This window comes from Sapajus apella, unplaced genomic scaffold (assembly GCF_009761245.1).
Source record: "Sapajus apella isolate SASKATOON/1434 unplaced genomic scaffold, GSC_monkey_1.0 scaffold16, whole genome shotgun sequence".
Taxonomy (NCBI): Eukaryota; Metazoa; Chordata; class Mammalia; order Primates; family Cebidae; genus Sapajus; species Sapajus apella.
Genome location: NW_022436956.1, coordinates 16,494,679 through 16,515,507, shown reverse-complemented (window position 1 = coordinate 16,515,507; position 20,829 = coordinate 16,494,679). Strand labels below are relative to the sequence as shown.

General features: G+C 46.7%; 1 protein-coding gene across 2 annotated transcripts in view; it reads right to left on the bottom strand.

Annotated features, from left to right (window-relative positions):
• The window catches only part of TREH (trehalase), a 23,386-nt gene extending 11,713 nt beyond the window's left edge, over nt 1-11,673 (bottom strand). Inside the window, exon 1 of one of the 2 annotated variants that reach the window (XM_032285309.1) lies at nt 11,513-11,673. In XM_032285309.1, the coding sequence (XP_032141200.1) occupies nt 11,513-11,601 (89 nt within the window). In that variant the 5' untranslated portion in view covers nt 11,602-11,673. Of the gene's footprint in view, nt 1-4,640; nt 4,714-11,512 lie in introns of those variants that run through there. The other variant, XM_032285310.1, reaches the window with a different exon arrangement.
• Nucleotides 11,674-20,829: the final 9,156 nt, after the last annotated feature.

The following is a 20,829-nucleotide window of genomic DNA, read 5'->3' as shown; positions in this document are numbered from 1 at the left end:
AGACCAGCCTGGCCAACATGGTGAAACGGTCTCTATTGAAAATACAAAACAATTAGCCAGGCATAGTGGCAGGCACCTGTAGTCCCAGCTACTTGGGATGCTGAGGCATGAGAATTGCTTGAACCAGGGAGGTGGAGGTTGCAGTGAGCTGAGATCATGCCACTGCACTCTAGCCCGGACAACAGAGTAAGACTCAGTCTCAAAAAAAAAGAAAAAAGAAATCAATATCCAGTTCTACTCCCCTACCCAGAGATTGGGAGTTCTGGCTGATATCACTTGGCTCAAAACCCCACCTCTCCAAACACATAGCTTGGTCTTTCTGGCATGTCCAATCCTCCTCCTGAGTCAGCTAATTAGTATAATCTATCTAAAGCCTCACCATGAATACAGACACACCTATCATTTGAGAAATTCCAAGAGCTTAGACGTTACTTCCCAGCAACCTGGGTCAAAGAACAGACAAACTCTTTTTATTATGCAACAGTCCAGTCCCTAGCCTTTACCCATAGATCCCTTGTAGCAAAACAATTATACTTTCCCGAGCAACTGCATTTGGTATACCATTTTTGTAACAGATAAAGAAATAATATTAACATGAGTATACCGAAAATTTACAGGAACTAGTGTGGAAGTGGAGATGGGAAGCTTTTAGCTCAATTTTCCAGTACATGTGACCCTGAATATTAGTATTATAATCTTGCCAGCAACGCCAGTGTTTTATCATATTGCACTCCGGTAGCTATAACCTGAAAAATAAGAGTCAAAAGATGTTCATACATTACAAGAGTCCCATTGACATTAATAATTAGTCCAGTTCATCACCAGGTCATATCACAAAATGTCTCCCAGTATCACGCCACTCAGGTTGCAGGTTCCTTTTTGATTTTGTCAGGTTCCAAAGCAGGAGTGGTCTTGGCAAAAATATGGATTTCCCCTTTCAGGCATCAAGTATAATTGTACTAAGAGGAAATATCTTTCTCTGATCTTCTTTCTTTTTTTTTTTTTTTTTTGGGGGGGGGTTTCGCTCTTGTTTCCCAGGCTGGAGTGCTATGGCGCAATCTCGGCTCACCGCAACCTCCGCCTCCTGGGTTCAGGCAATTCTCCTGCCTCAGCCTCCTGAGTAGCTGGGATTACAGGCACGCGCCACCATGCCCAGCTAATTTTTTGTATTTTTAGTAGAGACGGGGTTTCACCGTGTTGACCAGGATGGTCTCGATCTCTTGACCTCGTGATCCACCCGCCTCAGCCTCCCAAAGTGCTGGGATTACAGGCTTGAGCCACCGTGCCCGGCCCCTCTGATCTTCTTTCTAAGCATTAATGTAAAAGTGTACTTCCCTCATTGCATTTCTTATTAATGCATTGATTTATCCATTTATTCCCAGCTACTACGGCTCATTCTCAATTTATACCCAAACTTTTCCACCTTTGGAAAGGACATTGGGTTAGGCCACCGTGTTTATCCAGACTGCAAGTAGAAACTCTTGTCTTCTCCTTTAGTTCACTCCCATTCATATAGGGCAGGCTTACATAGGTACAGAACTAGTAAGCTATCTTGAGCAATAGGCAATATAGTTGTATTCATTGTTAGCCCCATTTTTGCTAGATGAGGTGGAGGCACAACATGCCCCATCAGACCCTTAAGAAGTCTCACATAAAAGTTGTTTTTATTTTATTTTATTTATTTATTTTTTGAGACAGAGTCTTGCTGTTGTCTCCCAGGCTGGAGTGCAATGGCACAATCTTGGATCACTACAGCCTCCACCTCCCAGGTTCAAGCAATTCTCCTGACTCAGCCTCCCGGGTAACTGGGATTACAGGTGCGTGCCACCACGCCCGGCTAATTTTTATATTTCTGTTAGAGACAGGGTTTCGCCATGTTGGCTAGGCTGGTCTCAAACTCCTGACTTTGTGATCCACCAGCCTTGGGCTCCCAAAGTGCTGGGATTATAGGCGTGAGCCACTGTGCCCGGCCAAAAGTTTAAGAATATAGTCACGTTTTCTTGCTTAGGAATAATTCCTGCCTCTTGCATTTGTATCTGCAGTCCTAATTCAGAATTCTAGCAGATAAATTTAACCAAGAGATTAAAATAATTGAAAAGAATCAAGCAAGAAACCTTAGAGCTGAAAAATGCAATTGGCATACTGAAGAATGCATCAGAGCCCTTTAATAGCAGAATTGATCAAGCAAAAGAAAGAATTAGTGAGCTTGAAGACAGGCTATTTGAAGATACACAATCAGAGAAGACAAGAGAAAAAGGAATAAAACACAAGCATGCCTACAGGATTTAGAAAATACAATCAAAATGGGCCGGGTGTGGTGACTCACACCTGTAATCCCAGCACTTTGGGAGGCCCAGGCGGGTGGATCACGAGGTCAAGAGATCAAGACCATCCCGGTCAACATGGTGAAACCCCATCTCAACTAAAAATACAAAAATTAGCTGGGCATGGTGGCGCACGCCTGTAGTCCCAGCTACTCAGGAGGCTGAGGCAGGAGAATTGCTTGAACCCAGGAGGCGGAGGTTGCAGTGAGCTGAGATCGCGCCATTGCACTCCAGCCTGGGTAACAAGAGTGAAACTCCATCTCAAAAAAAAAAAAAAAAGAAAAGAAAATACAATCAAAATGCCTCAAAATGGCAAATCTAAGAGTTACTGGACTTAAAGAGGAGGCAGAGAAAGAGATAGGGACAGAAAGTTTATTCAAAGGGATATAACAGAGAACTTCCCAGACCTAGAGAAAGATATCAATATCCAGAACAAGAAGGTTATAGAACACTAAGCAGATTTAACCTAAAGAAGTCTACCTCAAGGCATTTAATAATCAAACTCCCAAAGGTCAAGGATAAAGAACGGATCCTAAAAGCAGCAAGAGTAATGAAACAAATAATATACAATGGAGTTCCAGTACGTCTGGCAGCAGACTTCTCAGTGGAAAGCCTACATCCAGGAGAGAATGGCATGACATATTTAAAGTGCTGAAGAATAGTATATCTGGTGAAAATATCCTTCAACCATGAAGGAGAAATAAAAGACTTGCCCAGACAAGCAAAAGCTGAAGGATGTCATCAATACCAGAACTGTCCTACAAGAAATGTAGTGTACTTCGATCAGAAAGAAAAGGATGTTAATGCACAATGAGAAAGGAGTTCGAGACCAGCATGACCAACATGGTAAAATCTTGTGTCTACCAAAAAATACAAAAAAATTAGCCAGGTGTGGTGACATGCACTTGTAGTCCCAGCTACTCAGGAGGCTGAAGTGGGAGAATTGCTTGAACTGGGGAGGTGGAGGTTGCAGTGGGCTGAGATCCCACCACTGCACTTCAGCCTGGGTGACAGAGTGAGACCCTATCTCAAAAAAAAAAGTTAATGATCGCTGGGCGCAGTAGTCATGCCTATAATCCCAGCAATTTGGGAGGCTGAGGCAGCCGGATCACTTGAGAACAGGAGTTTGAGACCAGCCTGGCCAACATGGTGAAACCCCATCTCTACTAAAAATACATAAAATTAGCTTGGCGTGGTGGCATGCCTGTAATCCTAGTTACTTGGGAGGCTGAGGCATGAGAATCACTTGAACCTGGGAGATGGAGGTTGCAGCGAGCCACGATGGCACCACTGCATTCTAGCCTGGGTGACAGAGTGAGACTTCACCTCAAAAAAAAAAAAAAAAAAAAAAAAGAAAAAGAAATGAACTGAAGGTACAAAACTCACTGGTAACAGTAAGCACACAGAAAACCCACAGAATATCACAACACTGGAACTGTGGTGTGTAAACTACTCTTATCCTATGTATCTGCAGTCCTGGGACCACTGGGATTTACTGGAACCACTGAATCAGCTGGAAAAAAGAAAGTTTAGTTAATGTGGGGAAGAAAGAAAATGGTATGGTCATACCACATGGGAAGAATTGCTGGTCATCATCCCCCGGCCCCTCTTCCCTAATAACTTCCAGAAAAGCAGAAGAATCTAATAGGGACAATGAGCCCCCTTGAGCCCCCTTACGTTGGGTGTGAGCACATACTTGTGTAGGCGTGTAAGCCAGCCTTTCATATCCTTATCCCCTGCTGTTTTAGATAGCACGTTTCTTTTTTTTTTTTTTTTTTTCTTGAGACGGAGTTTCGCTCTTGTTACCCAGGCTGGAGTGCAATGGCGCGATCTCGGCTCACCGCAACCTCCGCCTCCTGGGTTCAGGCAATTCTCCTGCCTCAGTCTCCTGAGTAGCTGGGATTACAGGCACACGCCACCATGCCCAGCTGAATTTTTTTATTTTTAGTAGAGACGGGGTTTCACCATGTTGACCAGGATGGTCTCGATCTCTCGACCTCGTGATCCACCCGCCTCGGCCTCCCAAAGTGCTGGGATTACAGGCTTGAGCCACCACGCCCGGCCAGATAGCACGTTTCAACTGCACATTCCAATTCTCTGTTGAACCAGTACTCTGAAGATGAAAGTGTTTCTTGATCTGAAGAAATGTAACTCAGTGGTTCAAATTGGTGGAGTATCTTTTGTTCTGACCCTTTGACAGTGTCAGTATTTTGGGCATTTGCATCTACCACTGGTCATGCAAAGCCCAGTTCAGAATCAGTGTCTACTCTTGTCAGGACCCATCTGTGGCCTCCAGGCCTACCAGCATCAGCTCACCTTGCCAGCTACATGCAGGGCCTTCCCTCCAAGGTAATCTTCCACAGCCATGGTGCAGTCTTCCTTTTTTTGGCCGACAGAAAAATACATACTGGCATTTTGTGCCTCAGGGGAACAAGATGACTAGGTCTAGATTCAGCCCTTCTCTGCATGGCTGCTGCCCCCAGTGTCCGCTCATTTCATGAACACAGCTGGCCACCTCAAGCGAGCACACAGGGATGCCTGCTTGCTGCCCCACTTACTTTCTGACCCTGGAAAGGGGTTCTTCTAATGGACATCAACATATCCTGCTTTAATGCACTCTAAAATTCCTGTTGTGATTTGCATATAGACAAGGTTCCCATTGTCCTTCTGCCTGACCATATGGCCAGGCCATTGGCCACGGTCCAAGAGTTAGTAAGAACCTAAACAGTATGCAGCTCAGCCCACAGAGCTGATTCGTTTTGCCTTCTTTGATCAGAATGACAACCTTCCAAACAGTAGTCTGTTCATTCACCTTGGGACTGCCATCCATAAACCAAACAGCTCTTTGTGGGTCAATCAAGAGCTGTCAATATGTCACTGTCCTACTGGCAATAGAATCTAACAACTCCTTGAGCGGATCCAAAGTCGGTCCTAGGGGAAAGCAGTCTACCTGCTCTTGAATATTCTGAGTAACTCTGCATTCTCCTAGGAGCTTGTTCCTGCATCCAGCCATTTCCATTTCATTAAGGAATTCTTCTGGGCCCTGCCCACTCTCCGAGAGCATTTCGCCAACATCACCCAAGACATTATAGGTATTTCAGGTTTCAAGATTATCTTACATCCTTCAGTCATAGGGGCAATTTCAAATAATGTCTGATAGCAAGCTAATAATTACCTCTCACATGGAAATTCTCTAGTTCAAAGTCTCAGCAGTCATGCCAGGAGGTGCTCTAAGGCTTTTGCTATAAAGTCCAGTCTATGCTCCAGAGAAGGCTAGCAATCTGTGTGGACTTGGGCAATCTTATTTGTCCCTTTTGGAATGTCCAATCAATATTGCTTGATGGCTGGGCATGGTGCCTCATGCCTGTAATCTCACTACTTTGGAGGGCTGAGGCGGGTGAATCACTAGGTCAAGAGTTCGAGACCAACCTGACCAACATGGTGAAACCCCGCCTCTAAAAAAAAAATTTTTTTTAATATTGCTTGATGAGTGGATTTCCATGCCTTCTGTTTTACAATACGAGGTAGTGGAAATGTTTCCTAGTCAGTTACAATATCCATCCCTGTAATATACTCAGGTAGAAGAGAGGCAACCACTCCGCATAAAACCTGTTGAAGCACATACCATTTTTTCCCAAACATTCCCATTAATCCCATCAACCTTGGATTCTTATCTGTGTCCCCATTAAGACAACACCAGCAGGTTTTGGTTTTACAGTGCTAGGTAGCGGGAACTGTTTCCCAGTCAGACATAATATCCATTCCCATAAAACATTCAGCTGAAGGAGAGGGAACTGCTTCACATAAAGATTGTTTAAACATTTAACTTTTCTTTCTTTCTGTGTTTTTCTTGAGACAGAGTTTTGCTCTTGTTGTCCAGGCTGGAGTGCAGTGGCACAATCTTGGCTCATTGCAACCTCTGCCCCCTGGGTTCAGGAGATTCTCCTGCCTCAGCCTCCTGAGTAGCTGGGATTAAAGGTATGCACCACCACACCCAGCTAACTTTGTATTTTTAGTAGAGATGCGTTTTACCATGTTGGTCAGGCTGATCTTGAACTCCCAAGCTCAGCTGATCTGCCTGCCTCAGCCACCCAAAGTGCTGGGATTACAGGTGTGAGCCACTGTGCCTGGTCCAACATTCCACTTTTCATCCCAACTTTCACTTTAATCCCATTGACTCTTGCATTTTTATATTCTTTTTTTTTTTTTTTGAGACAGAATTTCCCTCCGCAGTGGCTCATGCCTGTAATCCCAGCATTTTGGGAGGCTGGGGCAGGCGGATCACTTGAGGTCGGGAATTTGACACCATCTCTACTAAAAATACAAAACTTAGCTGGGCTTAGTGGTGCATGCCTATAGTCCCAGCTACTCGGGAGGCTGAGGCAGGAGAGTCACTTGAACCTGGAAGTCAGAAGTTGCAGGGAGCCAAGATCTCTCCATTGCACTCCCCACCAGCCTGGGTGACGGAGCTAGACTCCGTCTCAAAAAAAGGAAAAAAAAAAGGCAATCAGGGACCACTCCCTCTGTCTCCCAGGCTGGAGTGCAGTGGTGCAGTCATGGCTCACTGCAGCCTCAGCCTCTGGGCTCAGATGATCCTCCTACTTTGGCTTCCTGAATAGCTGGGACTACAGGTGTGTGCCACCACATCTGGCTAATTTTTTATTTTTTGTAAAGATGGGGTTTTGCCATGTTGCCCAGGCTCCTGATAGCTTTTGTTAATAAGGTGACTTATGGTGGGTCCCTAGACAGCTTCAGCTAACAAGATGACTCCACATGAGGCAGGCCATGCCAGAAAGGCCAAGCATGTGTTTAGAGGGTTGGGGCTTTAGTCCACATGATATCAGCCCAACTTCTCAACCTTCAGGGAGGGGAAGGGGCTGGAGATCGAGTTGAACTACATGATTAATGATTCAATCAATCGTGTCTATGTCATGAAACCCCAATAAAAACTCTGGACTCCAAAGTCCTGGTTGGTAGGCTGGGCACAGCGTCTCTTGCCTGTAATCCCAACACTTTGGGAGGTTGAGGCAGATGGATCACTTGAGGCCAGGAGTTTGAGACCAGCTTGGCCAACATGGTAAAAAAACAAATAAGCCGGGCGTGGTGGCTCAAGCCTGTAATCCCAGCACTTTGGGAGGCCGAGGCGGGTGGATCACAAGGTCAAGAGATCGAGACCATCCTGGTCAATATGGTGAAACCCCGTCTCTACTAAAAATATAAAACATTAGCTGGGCATGGTGGCGCATGCCTGTAATCCCAGCTACTCAGGAGGCTGAGGCAGGAGAATTGCCTGAACCCAGGAGGCGGAGGTTGTGGTGAGCAGGGATCATGCCATTGCAGTCCAGCCTGGGTAACAAGAGTGAAACTCCATCTCAAAAAAAAACAAAAAACAAACAAAAAAAAAAACCCTGTCTCTACTAAAAATGCCAAAAATTAGCGGGGCATGGCGGTACATGCCTGTAATCCCAGCTACTCAGGAGGCTAAGACATGAGAACTGGTTGAACCTGGAAGGCAGAGGTGGCAGTGATTTGAGATTGCACCACTGCACTCCAGCCTGGGCTGGAGTGAGCCCAGAGTGAGACCCTGTGTCAACAAACAAACAAATAAAACAAAAAAATACCAAGTTCTGGTTGGTGAACACATTGATGAGCCAGGAGGGGAAATATCCTGGTCCATGGGGAAAGGACACAGAAGCTCTGCATTCAGGCCCCTCTAGACCTTGCCCCATGTGGCTCTTCATTTGGCTGACCCTGGCTTGTATTCTTATCATAAAGCTATATCCCTAAGTATAATCATAATCTTTTCTGAGTCCTGTGAGTTGTTCTAGCAAATTATCAAATCTGAAAGGGTTATGGGAACCCCTAAATTTATAGTCACTTGGTTAGAAGTGCAGGTGGCCTGGAGACCCCTGAACTTGTGGCTGGTGTCAGAGGTAAGGCCTCACTCAGGACTGTGCCCTGAACCTAGGTGTGGATTCAGCACTAACTCCCGATGATTAGTGCCAGGATTAAACTGCAGTATTGCAGTTCGTATCAGAAAATGTGGATTTACTAGAATGACCCTGACTCACTGAAACATGTGGGTTGGGAAAAGAAAAGACGAAAGGGCAGAGGATGAGAAATCTTTCATTCTTGAGTGGCTACAGGGTCACCCACAGTGTGAAGCGCAGTCATACTGCAATCAGTTATTGGAGGTCAAAGTGACCAATGGAACTTAGAGATGATTGATATCTAACTTTTGGGGAGTTAACCCATGTGCATAAGGAAATGTATACTACTTAGAAGAAAAGCAAATATACAATCCCTATAGATTTTTATCTCTAATAGCCAAACTGAAAGTAAAAGATGGGCCAGGCTTACATTCTGGTCAGTGGAATTACAACCTCTCGTCCTGCACTGTGGTACCAACAGCACCTGCTGAAGCCCTGATGGGCACTACAATGAGATTGAGAGAATATAAAAATGCTGCTGGGCACGGTGGCTCACGCCTGTAATCCCAGCACTTTGGGAGGCCAAGGTCGGAGGATTACTTGAGGTCGGGAGTTTGACACCAGCCTGACCAACATGGAGAAACTCCATCTCGACTAAAAATACAAAAATTAGCCGGACATGGTGGTGTGTGCCTAGGCTGAGGCAGGGGAATCACTTGAACCCTGGAGGCAGAAGTTGCAGTGAGCCAAGATCTCACCATTGCATTCCAGCCTGGGCAATGGAGCTAGACTCTGTCTAAAAAAAAAAAAAAAAAAAAAAAAAGCAATCGAAGACCACTATGAATAACAAAGACACTTCTATGACTTGAGAGATTCCAAGAACTTAGAGGTTACCTTGGAGGAACCCAAGACAAAGACAAAACAAATTCTTCATTATACAAGAAGTGGAGAAGTGGCTTGTGCATGAAACGACTGACTCAGCAGGACTGCCACGTTCAAACCCTGCACGTTGCAGAGAAAGTTCTGGCCTGTGACCAGCCCTGAGAGATAAGATTTAAATTACTGAAATATGCTGCCTGGTAAGTCTTTGTTTTTCTGGGGCCTTGGGCCATGCCAGATATTTGATGCTAATAATGTGATTTGTGACAGGGGCCTTTGGCCACCCAGTATCAGTTTGATCTCTGGAGACCTGGAGAGTGAGTAACTAAGGTCAGCCACATGGGTAGTCCATGCTTCCATCACTGACCTCTAATAAAAACACTGGACACCAACACTCAGGTCAGCTTCCTTGATTGGCAGTACTTCATGCGTGCTGTCACACATCACTGCTGGAAAAACCAAGTGCTGTCCATGTAAATCCACTGGGAGAGGAAAAACTGGAAGATTGAGCTGATTTTCTCCTGGACTGGGCCCTACAGTATTTTACTTGATGGCTTTAATATGTACCCTTTCACTGTAAGAAACCATAATCATGCTATAACCATTTGGGAAGTATTAGTAAGTCACTGGCCTGAGACTGGTCTTAGGGAACACCAATAAAGTCATCTTCTCCTACATTTGGCAAACAGCCGAATGCTTAAAAACACACTGGAGCACCCAGTCTCTCTGAAGTCCTCATTACAATTGCTTAGGACAAAAGCTATTAATGATCCCAGGCACACTTTTCCCTTTATAATCCACAGTTGTCATGGGCAAGCACTGTCACCCCTCCCTGTAACACACACCCCTGCTCTCCGTCCCTAGTCCTGGCACTGGAGCCCAAGCCCAGAGCTGACCGTCTTGCCTGGAGCCCCGCTCTCCCTGGACCTGTTCCCACTCTGCCCCAGTCACACAGGCCGCCTTTCCCATCCCTGAACAGCGCCTCAGGGCCTCTGCACGGCCGTTTCCGTGCCTGGACTGTCCTCTCCAAGATCAGCTCAGCGATGGTTTCTGCTGCAATTCTGCTCACACGTCACCTCCTCAGAGACACCTTTCCTCCCTATCTTCTCTTTTTTTTTCTTTTTTCATGCACCCCCCAAAACATTTTAAGTTTTTTTTTTGAGGGGGATGGAGCCTCACTCTTGTCATTCAGGCTAGAGTGCAGTGGCACAATCTCGGCTCACTGCAACCTCCGTCTCCCGGGTGCAGGTGATTCTCCTGCCCCAGTCTCCCAAGTACCTGGGACTACAGGCATGTGCCACCACATTTGGCTAATGTTTTATTTTTAGTAGAGATGGGGCTTCACCATATTGGTCTCGAACTCCTGACCTCAGGTGGTCTGCCTGCCTCGGCCTCCCAAAGTATTGGTATTACACGTGTGAGCCACTGCGCCCGGCCCTCCCTATCTTCACTAATACACCCTCCGCTCACCCGCACCAGTGGGTCCCTAACTTTGCTGTACTGTGCTTCTGTTCCTGTTTTGCTTCTCTTATTACTGTTCTTGCAGGAGCTGGTAAAGTGACTGATGTGGCCACAGCTCCATAAATCCATGTGGAATGAAGGGTGGACATTGCCTGAGTCCAGGAGGCAGGACAGGCTGGCTCATCTCTGTCCCTGGTGGTGAAAACTCAGGCCCAGGAAAGAGCTTTGACCTGCCCTGGGTCACAGAGAGAGTTTTAGGGTCAGGGCTTAAGCTGTGGTTAGGCCCTTAGGCCGCCTCTCATACCCAGGCTAGGAAGCTGGAGCAGAAAGTTTGCTAGAACAGTCCTGAGAAGCCTGCATAGCTTGAGGGGCGGCGTGGAGGAGGAGAGGGAGGGAGGGTGGGCTTCGGTCAGCAGACTCGTGGAGCTCAGGCCAGGCTCAGGCAGCTGCACCTGGTGTCAGGACTGCAGGTCCTGGCCAGACACAGAGGCCGATGCAGGTGGATCACTTGAGGTCAGGAGTTTGAGGCCAGCCTGGCCAACATGGTGAAACCCAATGTCTACTAAAAATATAAAAAAAATTAGCCAGTTGTGGTAGTGCACTCTTGTGATCCCAGCTACTCAGGAGGCAGAGGCAGCAAAATCTCCTGAACCCAGGAAGTCTAGGCTGCAGTGAGTGGAGATCGTACCGCTGCATTCCACCTGGACAACAGAGCAAGACTCTAACAAAAAAGGACCGCAGGTCTAGTGCCCAGCACAGAGCCTGCTACACAGGAGTCCTCATCTTCTTCTCTTCCCTACTCTTTCCTTCCTTTATATTCCCTTTCTTCCCCCTGAAGTGCTGACCCCAGAGCCTGAGATCTCATCCCAGCCTCCCTCTTATTGCCATCCTCCCCCACTGCCCTCCCCACACCCCTACCTCTCACAGGGTGGGGGTAGGGCCTCCTGGGACCTCAGCCCCAGCTCCAGCAGCAGCAGCAGGCCCAGCTCCCAGGTCCTCCCTGGCATGGTGGCGGTGGCTGTGACTATGACTGAGCAAGCCCGGGCACCTTGGGCTTGCTAGGCACAGCCTGGCTCGCCTGCCTGTCCAAGTTGGCCAAAGTCCAGCCTTCAAGGTGTGGCCAACTGAGGGGACGTGCTTGGTCTGTGTGTGGCCCGCTCGCCCCTCCTGCTCCCAGGGCACAGTGGCCATCCCTCCCCCTTCTACTTTGCCTCTATTTCACAGTTCCAGCTGGTGCCGATGGCTCAGGCTCTTCCCTCAGAGCATGGGGGTGGGGGTGGGGAACGAGCACCTGAGGGCCAGAGACACAGTCAAGGCCACATACCTGTAACTTTGGGTGGCCCCAAGATCGCCAACCTCAAAGAGTTACCATTTCCCTTAACATTTCAAATGGAATGGCTCAGGATCCTGTCCCTGGTGTGGGGTGAAATTCAGGGACTCTCTTGGCTGGGCGCAGTGGCTCACGCCTGTAATCCTAGCACTTTGGGAGGCCGAGGTGGGTGGGCCACCTGAGGTCAGGAGTTCAAGACCAGCCTGCCCATCATGGTGAAACCCCGTCTTTTATAAAAATAAAAAATATAAATAAAGAAAAAGAAATTCAAGGACTCTCACTCTATCTACAAGAGATATGGCAGGAGACATAAAACAATGGTTCTATGTCTCCTTCTCAGACAGTAGAACCATTCTGTCTGAGGAGGAGTAAGGGAGACCCACCATAGCATGACATTTGTAATGAGTCTTGACGGTTGTGTAGGAGTTTGCCAAGGGAATGGACTGGAGACCACTACAATGTATGCGAACATACAAGAAGAACAGCAGGCTCCTCGGCCTAGCTGCACAGAACTTGGTGTTCGTGCAGGGAAGGGTTTTGAGATAGGCTGGAGGAACATGTTGGCACCGGTCTGGAAATGGTCTTTGCCAAGCCAAGGAATGTAGTTCCCTGAGGTGGAACCAGCAGAGAAGTCTGTGAGCTTAAGACGCAGATTCAGGGCCACGCATGGTGGCTCACACCTGTAATCCCAGCATTTTGGGAAGCCGAGGTGGGTGAATCACGAGGAGGTCAGGAGTTTGAGACCAGCCTGGCCAAGCTGATAAAACCGCATCTCTACTAAAAGTGCAAAAATTAGCCAGCAGAGTGGACCTCTCCTGAAGGACTTACGCTTCCTGTTAAGGATGTCAGCTGTGGCACCTGAGCAGTGTTTGCCACTGTTAAAAAAAAATCCTTAGACAAATTAAATTTAATGTTTATTCAAGCAAAGAAATGACTCATGAATCAGGCACCACTCTGACCCAGTAAAGGTTCACATAGCTCTACCCGGTAATTTGGGCAGCTGGCATTGGTTTTGTATTTGTTTTGTTTTTTGAGGCGGGGTCTTGCTCTGACACCCAGGCTGGAGTGCAGTGGGTCTGCCATAGCTCACTGCAGCCTTGATCTCTCAGGTTCAAGTGATTCTCCCACCTCAGCCTCCTGAGTAGCTGGGATCACAGGCACAAACCACCATGCCCAACTAATTTTTTTTTTTTTTTTTGAGACGGAGTTTCACCCTTGTTACCCAGGCTGGAGTGCAATGGCTTGATCTCGGCTCACTGCAACCTCCGCCTCCTGGGTTCAGGCAGTTCTCCTGCCTCAACCTCCCGAGTAGCTGGGATTACAGGCACTGCCACCATGCCCAGCTAATGTTTTGTATTTTTAGTAGAGACGGGGTTTCACCATGTTGACCAGGATGGTCTCGACCTCTTGACCTCGTGATCCACCCACCTCGGCCTCCCAAAGTGCTGGGATTACAGGCTTGAACGACCGCGCCCAGCTTAAGTTACTAATTCTTTCATAAAAGCAAAGAACTAATTTTTTAATTAAAAACCATTTCTTTTTTTTTGGTAGAGATTGGGTCTCCCTATGTTGCCCAGGCTGATCTAAAACTCTTGAGCTCAAGCAATCCTCCTGCCTCACCCTCCCAAAGTGTTGGGATTACAGACATAAGCCACCATGCCTGGTCAACAATTTTTAAGTGTACAATTCAATTTACTTTATATTATATTCAAATGCTGTGCAACCACACTTGCATTCCTTGGATAAATCTCACTTGGTCATGATGTCTCATCCTTTTAATCAACTGTTGGGTTTTGTATGCAGGTATTTTTTCGATAAATTTTGCATCAATATGTATAGAGGATATTGGACTGTAATTTTCTTTTCTAGTGATTTTCTTTTTTCTTTTTTGATACACAGTCTTGTTCCGTCATCCAGGCTGGAGTACAGTGGCATGAACACAGCTCACTGCAACCTCGACCTCCTGGGGTTCAAGTGGTCTTATAGTCTCAACCTTCTGAGTAGACAGGACTACAGGTGTATGCCACCAAGCCTGGCTCATTTTTAAATTTTTTTGCAGATACGACATATGACTGTGTTGCCCAGGCTGGTCTTGAACTCCTGGCCTCAAGTGATCCTTCCACCTTGGCCTCCCAAAGTATTCCTCCCCAAGTGTGAGCCACCACGTCCAGCCCTCTTGTGATGTCTTTATCTGGCTTTGATATCAGGGTAATGCTAGCCTGGTATCATGAGTTAGGAAGCATGCCCCCTCTTCTATCTGTGGAAGTGTTTGAGAAGGATTAATGCTAGTTCTTCTTTAAAGGTTTGGTAGAATTTACCAATGAAGCCATCTGGTCCTGGACCATATTAGGCAGGCACAATACATATATGAGGGGTTGGGGGAGAGTGAGAGAGTTTGAGAGGTGGCTGGCAAGTCCAAAATCTCTAGGATAGGCTGGCAGCCTGGAGAAACAGGAATGAAGCTGCAGTTCAAGTCTGAAGGCAGTGTGCTGGTGGAATTCACTCTTCTTCTGGGGAGGTCAGTCTTTTTCAAATTAAAGTATTCAACCGATTGGATAAGGCCCATCCACGTTAGGGAGGGTAATCTGCTTTACTCGAAGTCTACAGATTTAAATGTTAATTTCATCTAAAAAATACCTTCATAGAAACATCTAGAATAATGCTTGACCAATTACCTGGATACATTTGCCAGCCATGTTGACACATAAAATTAAACTTTTTTTTTGGGGGGGATGAAGTATCGCTCTGTCACTCAGGCTTGAGTGCAGTGGCACGATCTTGGCTCACTGCAACCTCCACCTTCTGGGTTCAAATTATTCTTCTGCCTCAGCCTCCCGAGTAGCTGGGATTACAGGAGCATGCCTCTTGTAGAGCATGCCTCTTGTAAAATTAGCTGCCACATCTGGCTAATTTTTTGTATTTTAGTAGAGATGGGGTTTCACCATGTTGTCCAGGGTGGTCTTGAACTCCTGAGCTCAAGCAATCTGCCCACCACAGGCATGAGTCACCACACCCAGCCAATGTTCTTTAAAAAACACACACAACTTTATAGTGATTGTACTAATTTACATTCCTACCAACAGTATACGAGGGTTCTTTTTCTCACCAGCATTTGTTATTGCCTGTCGTTTGGATCATTTTAACTGGAGTGAGATAATCTCTCATTGTAGTTTTGATTTGCATTTCTCTGATGATCAGTGATATTGCGCACTTTTTCATGTACCTGTGTGCCATTTGTGTGTCTTCTTTTGAGCATTGTCTATAGTGATTCAGATCTTCTGCCCATTATGCAGACTGGCTTTGTTCTGGGGAAACTCCTATGTTGCCCAGGCTGGTCTCAACTCCTGGGCTCAATCAGTCCTCCCGCCTTGGCCTCCCAAAGTGCTGGGATTATAGGTGTGAGCCACCATGCCTGGCCAGTAGTTCTTTTTTATGCATTTTATGCATTTACAACTAAGTCTACTCAAATAACACTACATTTCATGGGTAGTGCAAATACCTTATGATAACAAAGTAGTCTTCACTTCTCCCTCCTGTTCCTTGTATCTTTGCTGTCCTCCAGTTCCCTCATCCATAAACTACAATTGGCTGGGTCACAGTGGCTCATGCCTATAATGTCAGCACTTTGGGAGGCCGAGGTGGGAGGATCATGAGGTCAGGAGTTTGAGACCAACCTGACCAAAATGATGAAATACCATCTCTACTAAAAATACAAAAATAAAAAATAAAAAAATAGCCAACTGTGATGGTGCACACTTGTAATCCCAGCTATTCAGGAGGCTGAGGCAGGAGAATCTCTTGAACTCGGGAGGTGGAGGTTGCAGTGAGCCGAGATCATGCCACTGCACCCCAGCCTGGCCGCCAGAGCGAGACTCTGTCTCAAAAACAAAAACAAACAAACAAAAAAATCCCATAAACTATAATCCTTGAATACACAGTTGCTATTACAGATTGAGCACCCCAAATCTGATAACCCAAAATCTGAAAATGCTCCAAAGTCTAAAACTTTTTGAATACAGCCATAATGATCAAAGAACTGCTCACTGAAGCATTTCAGATTTTAGATGATCAGATTTGGAATTCTCAACCAGTAAGTATGTTGCAAATATTTCAAAATTCAAAAAAAATCCAAAATCCAAAATGTTTCTGGTATTTTGGATAAGGGATACTCACTCTGTTTTATTTTGAACAAACCATTATCTATTAGATTAACTAAACATAAGAAAAGTAAAATCTTTTTTTTTTTTGAGACGGAATTTTGCTCTTGTTGCCCGGGCTGGAGTCCAATGGCGTGATCTCAGCTCACTGCAACCTCTGCCCCCTGGGTTCTAGCAATTCTCCTGCCTCAGCCTCCCAAGTAGCTGGGATTACAGGTATATGCCACCACGCCCAGCTAATTTTATATTTTTAATAGAGATGGAGTTTCTCCATATTGGTTAGGCTTGTCTCAAACTCCAGACCTCTGGTGATCCACCCGCCTCAGCTTCCCAAAATGCTGGGATTACAGGCATGAGCCACCATGCATAGCTGGCCACTTATTCCTTCTTTCATGCTCTTCCTTGTTTATGTAGTTCAAAGTTTCTAACTTATATCATTATGTTCTCTGAAAAAGTTTTTTTTTTTTTTTTAATAAAGACGGGGTTTCACCATGTTGGTCAGGCTGGTCTTGAACTCCCGACCTCAGGTGATTAGCCTGCTTTGGCCTCCAAAGAGCTTGGATTACAAGCGTGAGCCACCACGCCTGGCCAAGTTTTTTTTTTAAATTATTTTTGCAAGACAGATTCTCTCAATTTTTGTTGTCTTGTGAAAGTTCTCATATCTACATTACTTTTTATTTTATTATTTTATTTTTATTTTTTATTTTGAGACAGAGTCTTGCTCTGTTGCCCAGGCTGGAGTGCAGTGGTGCCATCTCGGCTCATTGCAACCTCTGCCTCTCAGGTTCCAGTGATCCTCCAGCCTTAGCCTCCCAAGTAGCTGAGACCACAGGTGCATGCCACCATTAACGTTTATATTTTTTTGTAGAGACAAGGTTTCACCATGTTGCCCAGGCTGATCTCAAACTCCTGAGCTCAAAGCAATCTGCCTGCCTCGGCCTCCCAAAGTGCTGGGATTACAGACAAGAGCCACTGTGCAGGCTTCTCCATCACTTTTGAAGAATGCTTTTGCAGGATACAGATTCTAGGGATTCTAGGTTAGTGGAGTTTTTTTCTCTGTCAATGCTTTAAATATTTCACATGGCTCGCCTCTTCCTTTGCATGGTTTCTAAGGCGTCTGATGTCATTTTTATCCTTGGTCCTCTCTCGGTAAGGTATTTTTACTCCTCTGGCCTCTTTCAAGACTTTTTATCTTTGAATTTCTGCAATTTGAATAAAATATGCCTAGGTGCTGATTTTTTTTTTCTTTTTGGGGGGCATCTGTCTTCCTCAGAATTTTCTGAGCTTCCCAGATCTGTGGTTTGGTGTCTGACATAAATTTGGGGAAATTCTTAGTCATTATTGTTTCAAATATCTCTTCAGTTCCCTCTTTCTTCTTCTGTAATCCCATGAATGCATATGTGATGACTTTTGCCATTGTTCGACAGTTTTTGGATATTCTGTTCTGTCTGTTTCCCATTTTTTCTCTCTTTGCTTTGGAGTTTTGGAAGTTTCTATTTGACATATCCTCAAGTTCATGGATTCTTTCCTCAGCTGTGTCCGGTCTACTAAAGAGCTGGTCAAAGGCATTTCGTTAGTGTTTTTTTCTCATTTCATTTCCTCCTTTTTTTTTTTCTTAGAATTTTCATTGCTCTGTTTAAATTACCTATCTATTCTTGCATGTTGTCTACTTTTTCCATGAGCGACCTTGGCATGTTGGTCAAACTTCCGGCCTGATAATTCCAACACCCCTGCTATAGTTGAATCTGGTTCTGATACTTGCTCTGTCTCTTCAAATGGTATTTCACTGCCTTTTCTTATGAATTCTAGTTTTCTCTTGAAACCAGACCAATACTGGGTAAAAGAAACCCAGTGTGGAGGAGTCTACTCTCGTGAGTTGTGACCATCTGTATCTGCCTCTCTGTGCCTGTGACCGTCTGTATCTGCCTGTCTGTGCCTGTGACCGTCTGTATCTGCCTGTCTGTGCCCGTGACCGTCTGCATCTGCCTGTCTGTGCCTGGGTCTCCAGTTTTGGAGGCAGCAGTTTGCTCTGTGACCTTAATTTTCTGACAGACCTAAGAAGAGTTGTTGGTTTTGATTATTTGCCTTTTTACCTGTTAAGATGGAATGACAATTTCCACACTCTTTACATGCTAGGCCAGAAACAAGAAACCCCCATTTAGTTCTTTTTTTTTTTCTTTTGAGATAGAGTCTTGCTCTGTTGCCCAGGCTGGAGAGCAATGGTGAGATTTCAGCTCACGGCTACCTCTGCCTCCTGGATTCAAGCGATTCTCCTGCCTCAGCCTCCCTAGGAACTGGGATTACAGGCATGCACCACCACCCCGGATGACTTTTGTATGTTTAGTAGAGACAGGGTTTCGCTGTGTTGGCCAGGCTGGTCTCAAACTCCTGACTTCAGGAGATCCTCCCACCTCGGCCTCCCAAAACGTAGGGATTACAGCATAAGCCACTGTGCCCAGCCGGTTCTTTTTGGATTATCTTTTTCTTTTATTTTCTAGAGACTGGGTTTTGCTCTGTCACCCATGCAGGGGTGCAGTGGCTCAATCACAGCTCATTGCAACTTTGAGCTCCTGGGCTCAAACAATCCCTCCACCTTGTCCTCCCATGTGCCATAATGCGTAGATAATTAAAAAAAAATTTTTTTCTTTTGTGGAGACAGAGTCTCACTATGTTGCCCAGGCTGGCTCTGAAATCATGTCCTCAAGTGATCCTCCTGCCTTGGCCTCTCAAAGCACTGGATTACAGGTGTGAACCACCACACCCAGCCTTTCCTTAGTTTTTATTATTTTATTATCATTTTTGAGACAAGGTCTTGCTCTGTTCCCAGGCTGGAATGCAGTGGCACAATTACAGTCACTGCAGCCTCCGCCTCCTGAAGTTAAGCAATCTTCTCACCTCAGCATCCCGAGTAGCTGGGACTACAGGTGTGCACCACCACACCTGGCTGATTTTTTATTTTTGTAGAGATGGGGTCTCACTATGTTGCCCTGGCTGGTTTTGGACTCCTGAGCTCAAGTGATCCTCCCGCCTCAGCCTCCCAAATGTTGGGATCACAGGGGTGAGCCACTGCACCTCCTGGTCCTTTTTAATATTTTCCATCTGTTTATTGCTGTTCTTTCTTTAGTACATAGTGGTCACTCTTACAGACAATTTCTTTTGCCTCGTGTGTGTGTGTGTGTGTGTGTGTGTGTGTGTGTGTGTGTGATATTTTCCTGCTTTTTGTGTGTGTCTCATAATTTTTTGTAGGAAAACAAACGTTTTGGATAGCATATTGTAGCAATGCTGGATACTGGCTGCCTCACCCCACTCTACCCAGAGTGTGCTATTATTGTTCACTTGTGTGTTTGGGGAGTGAATGCTGAATTATGTTCCTGGTCTATTTCCTGCCTTCTGTGTTAAGGCCTTGAGGTTGCTCCTCGGGGAGACACAGCTTTGGGGATGGCTACAGCCACTCTGGGGTGACAGTGGTCTTGGCAGGGCTCCCTTTCTCTCTGTCCCTGAGCACACCCAGCCCTTAAACTCCACTGATTGCCAGCTGACTTTACAATTGTTTTAATGATGCCCTTGGGGATAAACAGATCTAGAGACAATCATTCAAATTCAAACTCCTTTGGAGGAATAATATCAGGGGCAGAAATATACTATACATATTTATTTGAACCCCGCTTCCCCTGCTCTCCTTCCCAGCACTGAGCCCTTGGTTGCCTGGGCCCAGGCTGGGGGTTTTCAGTATTTGTAAGCATTTCAGCAGAACAATAAAGCCTTTGGAATACAGAAATATGTGGAAGGTGGGAGGTGTGGGGAATGGCACTGGGGCACCTGGGGCAGGAGGGCTAGGTCTTCCCCCAGAGCAGAATTGCCACCCTATTCGGGTTCCAGGAGGGAGCTAGGCCCCAACCCATGACCTCCAGGTCGTGACCCTGTCCCCCACTTCACTCTGATCGGAGGACAGGCTGGGAGGCAGGAGGGCATGAGGAGGCAGGAAAAGGCAGGAACTGGTACAGAGATTTAATGGGGCAGGACGTGGGGTCAGGTGAGGAGAGCTGTCACCGTGGCAGGAGGCTGAGCAGGAGGCTGGGCAAAAGGGCAACTGCCAGGCAGTGGGGCTCCAGGAAAGCCAGCTGGGCCCCTGAGGTCAGCCGGTCACCGTAGTGGTCCAGCAGCAACAGGACCATGCCATTGGTCCAGCCAAAGCCCTCCTGGGAAAGGCAGGGCAGTGGGGCCAAGCCTCTGGGAAAGCCCCAAACCCTTGGTGGGGGCTGTGGGCTCTCTCCCCAGGGACACTGGCCCTGCCTAGCCCCAGTGGCACCAGGGAGCACCAGTCAGCTCCTCCCCTGGCGCATGTGCAGGTGAGCACACTGGAGCCTGGGGCCGGGGGCATGGGCAGCAGAGCCCAGGAGTTCCCTGTAGGGCGTTGGCCAGCCCACCCCAAGCCTGCTCACCTGAACTTCATACTCCCCTCCCCCACCGGCTGTCCACCGTTGCTGATGTCATACTGGGGACAAGAGAATGGTCTGTAGGCCAGGCACTCTCCCCACCACCCCAGTCCCAGGGACAATAAACCAGAGCCCCTGGGGAGAGGCTGCTCTGCCTGCCCAGCAGCCCCTGCGGTGCCCAGGAGTGGCCACTGGGTGCCGCCACCATCCCGGCTGTTCTGGCCCTGGGCCCTGCCAAGGCTGACCTTCCCACCTCACCCCAAGGACCTCCTGGGGGACGCAGGGAAGGCTTGCACCAGCTCATCTTCTCCC